Below are 9,786 nucleotides of genomic sequence, written 5' to 3' on the forward strand. Positions count from 1 at the left end.
ATTTATTATGTCATACCAATTTTTGATATAATATAAGATATATTATTTTTCATATGATTGTATCATACTATATAATAAATATCGTATATCATAATCCTCTTGTTTAGGAGTGGGCTGCAGGTCTGATCACACATGATCAAAACAAAACTATAACAAAATTTTGTGCAGGATTTCTAACCAAAACCTATTCAGGCCTGAATTTTCTGTAGTTTGAATCATTCTCTCTGAGGCTAAACTTCCAAAACAATCTAATAGAAAACTAGGTTACTTCTGGTGGTTCACCCTAGTTCCTGATCAAATTGATCCAACTGCCCAATTCGATCTAGGTTTAAAATCATTCAGCATATATAGAACATATCAACTACAAGTAACTTGAATTCAAGATTGGAACCTGTCTAACAAAATTGTTTATGTTTGATCCGAGATATAATTTGAAAGGAAAAATATAAAAAAAACCATGAAATCCTAACTTTGTTGCTATTAAATGAATATGATCTAAAAGGGTTTGAAGTAGAAACAATAATAGAATTTTATTAATTAATTCTGCTGTAAACCAATGTTCCCCTGTAAATGTAATTTACAAGACTGCCAATGAAGCAAATCCTAACAAAAACTCTAAAGAAAAAAATAATCCCCATTTATCACCACAAAACAAATAACTTATAGGCCTGCCGATTGCTATAATAAGAATATACAATGCAGAGAATGAAAATAAGAAAATGGTATTGGACCTCTGGCAATTCATGCTACAAGAAGAAACCGCCAAGAATAAGTATATGCAGAAGGAAAGCTACCATGTTCATTTGTATCAACTTTAAGGGTAGGACCTGTGGTGCAGTGTCACTGCCCAGCTGCCCCGGGTTTACAAATTCACTTCCGGTATTTGCACCAGTAGATACATTGACTGATGTTGAACCTGGTAAATGCATATGTAAGCAGATTAAATTGGGGTAATAGCGACGAATGTGAAAGATTCTATTTGTTTTTCCTTACTGCTTATTTAACCAAATGATCAGTCAAATGTTTTCAAGTTCTCGACAAGGGACCTTATTATCTAATTACAGTGATGTTGTGTGTAAAATCTGTTTTTACTTGAACAAAATTAATGCCAATTCTAGAGGTTATTGAAACTTACAATCATAGCTGGCCCATCCAATTCTCTGACCAGCAAGATCGTATACAAAAATTTTGTCTTTCAGAACTAGATCTGCAAATCCGGAGATGAACAAGAGTTAGCAACCATATAAAACTTGAATCGAAAATTTCTTGGTCATGCAGCTTAGAGAAACAGTTAAGATACACCTGCACAATCAAAATAAATAAAGAGGTATTCAACATATTCCATCTCTAATGATGATTAAAGGAATTCTTCATTTCTTCTTTATGGAGGATCCCAGCAACACAGCAAACATAAAAACCGAAGCAGTTCAAAAGAATTTTTCTCTATGGAGAGGGGTCAGAGCAAACAGACCAACCAATGAGATTGACAAGTGACCACTGATAGCAGGGCTGAAATTCTAGAGCCACATTACTAATGGAGGTTTCTGTTTCAGAGCAAATATTCTTTGGAATATGTATCATGTGAAAGGTCAGCTAATTTAGGTATGCAAAATCAAGCAAGACACAACTGGAAGAGCATTTGATAATACATTAACATCAATAACTAGAGGTTAAACCAGAAATTTGAAGAAAGTCAGAACTCAGAAAGTTAACAAGATGAGATCAACATATGAATTACAGCAGAAACATTATTTGTGTGTTGTCAATACCTCCCAAAATTGTTTGACCCTGAATCTTTTGAAAGCCAATGCACCACACTGCAGCACCACCCTGCAACCGAAATTACCCATGTCAATTTAAGCATGAATTGTCTTTATGTAGGTGTCCGGAAGGAGATCAGAATTCAACATCAACAACAACAAAAACAACAAGTATAAACAGTCTTTATCAACATGGATGTGTTGGATATAAGCATACAAATGGATAAACCAACATGAATACAATGGTAATATCAAGAGAGATGAGCCAAGGAGATCAAATTTTGCATGGATACAGGAAAAATTGAAACAAATATCAAGGTAATCACATTAAGTAGGTGTAGATGGTGCATACAGTGAGCTGGGAGATGAAACTTATAACAGAAATAGTTGAGTTATGGCTGAAGTAAATATTGCATGCAGATATAATCCAAGAAATTAAATGCAACTGAAAGCAACCCCTGAACAAAATCCCATCTTGCATAAATTCAGCTTCCAGACAAAATGATCAATCGAAAAATCCTCCACATTTTTACAAAAAGTATATATACAAACAAATAAATGCACTCACAACTGAATTCTGCTGTACAAGGTAGTCTTGAGGATTTAAAACCAAGGATGCACCTCCAGCAAAGTTGAAGCTGACTTGAGGAAATAGGGCAGCAATACTGAACAGAATATAAATTAATTATTAAGAGTTAAGATAGTCTTACAATAATAAGCACTCAACGGAGAGGAAATGGATTAAAAATCCAAACAGCAAACCTGCTGATGACAACATAACATTGATTTCCATTGGAAACAACAGATTGTACGGATTGCGAAACATAACTCGTAATCTGCACAGCAAGAGAATATTATAAGTCCAACTTTGTCTGAAGTTAGTACTTGCGGTGTTTCATGAACATATCAAATTGCAGTCCATTTGACAGAAAAAATTAACAAGCACAAAGTATCCATGTTAAAATATTCAATTAAAAACAATAAAATTACTGTTCAAATGAATAAAGTACAAAACTAATAATTTCTTCACTGAAACTCACAGCATTGATAAGAGGATCATAGGCATTTTCAGTAATGTATGCCAAAGTTGTCCCTGTATCAACTATAGTTCCTGTGTTGCTTGATGTAGCAAACACAGATGAATCAATAGCCAAAGTTTGGCCATTAACAGAAATGCTCTGCAGATTCAGATTATAATGAGGCCTGAAAATTTGAACACTCAATTGGTTAGTCACACTTACAGCAGTCAATGATTTAAAGCAGTATCTTCATTTGTTAAAGAATTAAGAAGATCCATAATACTCAAAATCTAAGAATAAAAATGAAACTCACTAACTATAGTTGTTTACAAATTTCAGTATCACACCCACAAATTTATTTTTCTTCTTAAAACTGCAAATGTTTGACAGACAAGCTTCCATATTTTACCCATGTTTGAATAGTGTCAAGGAAATTATTTTAGACCAACAGAAATTACTGTTTCACTCATACATATTCTTTTTGCTTGTTTCACCAAAACAGTATTGTTATTTACCATACTTAATGATTTATCCCCATCTGTTTATATATTCCCACTCAAACATACATTCTGTATCATGCTTAGTTAAGAAAAATAAAAATTATACACAGAGAAAAAATATTTAAATAAGAAGAATGAAAGCAATCCAATAAATGGCAACATGATGCATCTAGTCAATCAAAATCTATGGGTACATTGCAAAGACTAGACACTAACTGCTGAAATGCAAGGAGATTTCTATGATTTACGGAAACAATGCCACAGTCAGTAAAACTACATTATCAAACAACAAATCATGGATCAGATTTTCCTTTTACTCTGTTTTTAACACCCTGACAAATGACCATAAACTAACTGTGAAATGCAAGGAGATTTATTATTATAATTCTATGGATAACAGGTAAAATGCCCCACTTATTGAAACTACAGTATAAAACAACGTTATGGGCCAGAATTTCCACTTATCTTGTTATTTGAAACCCAGAAAAGCTACTATAAATAATTCAATGAAAACAACAAACTTATAGATGTAAACATTCGGTCCAAAGATAACACAGAATAGGCGATGAGAAATATCAAAGAACTAGTCTTTTCATACTTATAAATAAAAGACAGCGAGAACCACAAACCTTTTGACTGAATAAAAGATGCCTAAGTGCACTATGAACTTATAGTAAAGGGACAAGCTAGAAAATAATTTGGTGAAATATGATTGTCTCAAGGCATCACATGACTGTGACAAGAACAAGAGCGAGGTCAAATTCCAAATAAGAGAAGATAACTTCAAGAACCTCAAACTCACAGAAAAAAAATATAATCTTAAAAGTAATTTTTAAGGGGTGATTGGATAGAAATAATGTACCCATTGGCTTACAAATTTCTTTCACTAATAATTTCTTGCAGCCATCCATTTAAGCTTATTCTAGACAGTTTTCAGTAAAGAACCATTTTAAACAAAGATATAAGTTCCATTTTCAAAAGCCAGACAGAAAATGCAAGATGCTATTGACATTTACCAATTAATGTTAGTTAATAAACAAGTAAGAATATCATACGATATCCTAACTATCTAACAACTATCTCCGTTCCATTTTCAGAAGCCAGACAGAAAATGCAAGATGCTATTGACATTTACCGATTAATGTTAGTTAATAAACAAGTAAGAAGATCATACGATATCCTAACTATCTAACAACTATCTCTGTTCCTTTAACCTTAAGAGCGGTTCTAAAAAGTCATAACGGCTGAAAACAGATGCATCATTTGAATATTAATAAGATTTCAGAACCGTACACAGAAATGAAATAGGTTAGTTTAAAAACCAGCTGCTGCTATGACATAAAAAATGTATTAAACCATACACAAAAAGCATGGTACTTATCATAATAACAAAATTCAATCATTGGAAACAAATAGGAAAACAAATGTATGAACTTCTTCTAATGAAAATAACTTACTGTGATGGGACGAGTGGAGAATATACTATATTTGGTTCCACAATCTCGCCAAGGACCAATATACCCCCACCAGCACTATCTCCTTTCAAGCAGTGGGAGAACACTTTCGGTGTTAATCCTGATGCAGAAAGCTGTGAGACAACAGACATTGCCTGTTGCCCAAATCCGAAGATCCCATCCACTGCTCTGTCAGATTTTGTCAAGTCCCCAGTCTGCGAGGTGCTACAGCTGTTTCACAATCCGCCAAGCAAGACTGATTTCTAAGTTCCAACCAACAAGACGAATGAATAAAACTATAATCTTAACCTTGACAGATTCATGAAGCTTACCCAAAGACAACTTGAGATGAAGAATTTGTCATCAAAGAACCCTGAACAATAGTGCCTAAGTGTAACAAGTCTGCTACATAATAGCCTGAAGTTCCACTACCATCTCCGTATTGGAAAGTGTAACCACACTGATTGTTCTGAGAACAGACAGAATCTTCTGATGTAAGTCCTAATTTACATCTCGAGTCTGAACAAGAAATCAATGAAGCTGTTGATGAACTCTGAGGATCAAAGAAATTCAACTGAATCTGTATGAAACTCAAACAATCCAGTTGAAAAATGTTAGCACATAATTGGTCCAGTTGTTCATGAAATTTTGGCCAAATTGACAATAAATGGAAAGCTTTAAAAATAAGGAAATTGAAATTTACTTTAAGTCCACTGGTTGTAGGGCAACCATTGCAGGAACTGCAACTGACCCATAAAACATCACTTCCAGTATCTATCTGCACATAGAATTCTCTAGGTGGAGAACCTAATTGCACTTGTGTGTAATAAAGCCTAAACAAACCCAAAAAAAAAAAAAAAAACCAGTATAGCCATTGAGAAAAACTAAATTTAATCAAATAATCAGAAAAATGGAAAGATATGAAACAAGACAAAAACCAAAGCAACGGAAGAAAAATTTAAAAAAAAAAAAATTCCAAATTCCATAGGTCCAACAAAGTTAAAACAAATCTGTATAATAAACTATCCTTCACTCAACAAACAACGAAAATATATAAAAAGAGAAAAAAAATGTACCGTCAACACAATTCTATAACATTAAAACCTCAAGAATTAACGAACACCTACTAAACAAAACATACCAAAAACATGATAAAATCCAAAAGTCAAATGCAAAACTATATAAGAAGACCAGATTATTTCTAAAAAAACAAAAAACAAACTCATTTCTCAAAATTCAACTAAAAGAAGAAATAAGGAAAAGCATAACATGAATACCCAACAAGAAGAAATAAGGAAAAGCATAACATGAATACCCAACAAGAAGAAATAAGGAAAAGCATAACATGAATACCCAACAAGAAATGGATCAAAAGTCCCGGAAACAGGAAAATCAACGACCCCAGCTGAAGACTGTAACAATCTACCATGCCTCTTCCTGTCACGAGCAACAAGCTGAGCCAACTGGAGCTGGTGACTCGGTGGAATCGCTCTCTGAAGAGTTAAAGTCGTCGGAAAATGACTGAACACTGATCCCACATGTAATAACAACAAAACAGCGATCATAACTCCGAGAGGAAAAATCGCCGCCATTGATAAATGAAAGATTGTTCCAACGGAAAAGTTGAAAGTGGCGTCCTTGTGAAATTTAGGAGGCGAAGATAGAAGTTGTAGTCTTACGCATTCAAACAAGGGAGAGAGGATTTGACTGTGAGAGAGAGAGTTGATAAACCAGAAGACAAGCTTACTTTTTGAAAATGTTAATGGATTACGCTAACGTTTATTACTATGTAAATGAATGTAAAATGTGAATGCGAAGGCGACGACTCCGTCGTTTGGAATTTGTTTATTGATTATTATAATGGATATAGTGTTTAGGCTTTTGCTGTGTCTGTCTCTGCAGACCAAAGAGTTTCAGTGTGTGTTCGGTGAACTACTTGCATTCCCTGTGCGTACTAAGTACGCCCTTTCTCATTCCAAAACGCAACTATTGGTGACTCGGTACGAACGAGTCTACCCTTAGCAACTATGGTCGGTTTAGTCGAATCACAAATTTGAATTATTAATTTGAGTTATAAATTCGAATTAAATTGAATTGAATATCTCTTAACTCGAGTTTGATTCAATTTAAAAACTGAATCGAATCTTCTGATTTGAATTTAACTTAAATTTAAATCAAATAAATTCAAATAAAATTAAACTAAATTGAGTCAATTTAGATCAAATCTAACTCTAACTCAGATTAACCCAAATTTGAATGTGATTTTAAGATTTTAGGTAGTTCAATAATTTTTATTTTTTAAATTATATTTTTTAATAAAAGAAAACACCTTGTAATTAGAAAGAAAAAAATAACTTATTTATAATAAATAAATTAAATTATTGAGTCAAATTTGAGTTTAACAAATCAATTGAAACTCATCTATTTTTGAACTCATCACTTGAGTTAAACTCCTTTAAGTTAAATAGAGTTCGAATAAACTTAAATTCAAATTTAACTTGTTTAAACCTGCCGGAACTATGAAAAGGAAAGGGTGGTACTTTTGGGAAGTTGGTGGGGGTTAAAAAGGAGAAATAGGGTGGAGGGGCAGAACTGGGCGTTTTTGAGATTTGACCGGGGAAAGTTGCAAGAGGAATAAAAATTTTATACTTCATTTATTATTCCATTGAGGCATTGACAAGAGAAAAAAATATTGTGATGTCATTCCTCAACAAGTCTCAGATGGTTATTGTTAATTCGGAAAAGGAGTCTTCTAAGGCAATACATCACTGGTTCCAAGTCTACCAAAACCTAAAAGAAAAGTCTTCACAACCTGATTTCATATGCATCAAATTGTTTACTCTATGATATTGTGTAACATAATTTGCTATATTAATTCCAAATCAAATGGTTCATGGGTCATATTGGATATTTTAACGGATTCTGTTTATTAACTTTCTGATGTTTAAAGATTGGTTAAATCATAAAGTTTCTTTCAACTATATTTGAAAAGAGTTGGTTGAATTCTGTTTAAACAATTTATTCGACTAATTGTTTTTTTTAGTTAGAAGAAAGTTGTGTAAAAAAAAAAATGTTAAAATAGGATTCGACCAAGATTCAATTAAATATATATTATATGAATTCTAACAAAATGAGGATTGAGGCCATATTTGGTTAATATGTGGTTTGCCCATTTGGCTAAAACTCCCGTTCGACCAACTTTTTATACATGGTTAGGTGAATCCCTTGTTCAAACATGATTCGATCGGCCCTTTATTTTTATATAATTTTTAGCTCAATATGATGTTGTGCTGGGTATATTTGTTAGTATTCGAAATCCTTAGGTGTCCATGTAAGTTCTTCAAACCTTGGGGAGGACTTTAATTTAATAACTTGTTGAACTAAGCAAGATTAAGAATTCTAACGTGTCACTATCGTATGACATGAATTTTATAATATCTTATCAACAATTAAATTAGAGGTGATATTACAAAGACAGTTAAGTGTATACTTGCGCACGACCGTTGAAGAAACAACATCTAGAAGATTAGACTTTAGAGCATAAATTCAATAGTAATATTATATGTATGAATTTAAAAAAAATATATATATATATTATTATATAATTAAATATTATTTTATTTTTAATTAAAAATTATCTAGATAACACAAATCAAATGTATACGCATTGTTTTATTGTAAATTCACCAATCATATTGTGACATTTGGTACACTTACGTTACTTTGGTCTAATTGCAGAATTTATATGTTTTCTATAACATTTATTGTATTTGATTAAATGATTTTAAAATTAAAAAAAATTAAATAATTATATCTCTCGATAATAAATTATTCTTTTAGTTTGTTCAGACAAATAAGTAAAATTTGTTTATACGAATAATTTTATTATGTTTTATTTCTCTTACAATGCTATCTGATGCACATAAAATTAATCTGAGGAAATCTAGACTATATTATGAATTAAAGGAGAAAGACATTTAAAGGTTTTCCACACCTACTACAAAGTTTTCCTTTATGAGATCAATTTATTTAGAAGCCATTTGGGAGCTCGGGGTTTTTCTTGAGTTTATTAAGTACAGGGCCTGGGCATGTGTGACTTTCACTAGATTCACCTACTTGTGCTCAACTTTTCTTGTAAGGCATGTGTCTTACAATCATTTAAACTACCTCATTTAATTATTATTATTATTATTATAGCTAAAATTTATTTATTTAAAAAAAAAAACTCAAGCTAGTTGTATATTAAAATTAATAATAAAGTAATATTATGTGTACATATTTTTTGTATATAACTTAGGTACATAGATAATATGATATTATGTGATTTGAGATTAATTTATTTTTAATTTAAAATTATTTAATTACATGAGTATACTCAAATTATATAAAAATATATATATACATATAGTTTTATTGAAATTAATAAACATTGGTAAGGATATTCTATTTCCATTTGTTTACTAGGGCAAAGTTGAACGTGTGAGTTGTGATTGGTTTATGAGAAGCTTTCATGTTGTTTCTTAGCCAGAGGACTTATTCCCATATAAAGTATGTTGTTATACCAAATTTTTATCTTTTAATTTTGAAAAACCTCATTTATCCATTCATAGATAGTTGAGTCTGTTAAATTATCATTTTATTTATAATATTAAAAATAAATTAAAATTTTATTTTTTCCCCAAAAACTCTAAAACCTAACAATTTTTTTTCTTATGTCAAGTTTTAAAAAATAATATTTTTTCCCTAAGGTTTAGTTTTTAAATCTCAATAATGACACCGAAGATGTCGTCGGGATTTGAAAACTAAATCTCAGAAAAAAAAAAGTTATTTTTTAAAACTTGATTTAAGAAAAAATTGTTAGTTTTTAGAGTTTATAAGAAATGGGAGAAAATAAATAAAATTTTAAGATATTAGAGTTTTGTTAACTTTAATTATCTATAAATAAATAAATGAGTTTTTCAAAATTAAAGTTCGCAAAATTTGGAAAAACAGTATATATTGAGTAGGAATAAGTCCTATGGCCTGGTTTCTTTTATCATTATGGCTCTCTATC

The 9,786-nt window shown here is 31.3% G+C and overlaps 1 protein-coding gene across 1 annotated transcript; it reads right to left on the reverse strand.

Moving 5' to 3' along the window:
• Positions 1-511: 511 nt before the first annotated feature.
• LOC123224779 (aspartic proteinase 36-like) lies at positions 512-6,659 on the reverse strand. The gene is made up of 10 exons (XM_044648491.1): positions 6,087-6,659; positions 5,437-5,566; positions 5,066-5,313; positions 4,737-4,964; positions 2,801-2,963; positions 2,523-2,596; positions 2,329-2,425; positions 1,770-1,830; positions 1,136-1,207; positions 512-916 (listed from the first exon to the last, which is right to left on the reverse strand). Exons 1-10 carry the CDS (start codon positions 6,323-6,325, stop codon positions 747-749), a joined length of 1,482 nt encoding a protein of 493 aa, XP_044504426.1. The 5' UTR covers positions 6,326-6,659; the 3' UTR covers positions 512-746.
• Positions 6,660-9,786: the final 3,127 nt, after the last annotated feature.

Source organism: Mangifera indica, chromosome 9, assembly GCF_011075055.1.
Source record: "Mangifera indica cultivar Alphonso chromosome 9, CATAS_Mindica_2.1, whole genome shotgun sequence".
Taxonomy (NCBI): domain Eukaryota; kingdom Viridiplantae; phylum Streptophyta; class Magnoliopsida; order Sapindales; family Anacardiaceae; genus Mangifera; species Mangifera indica.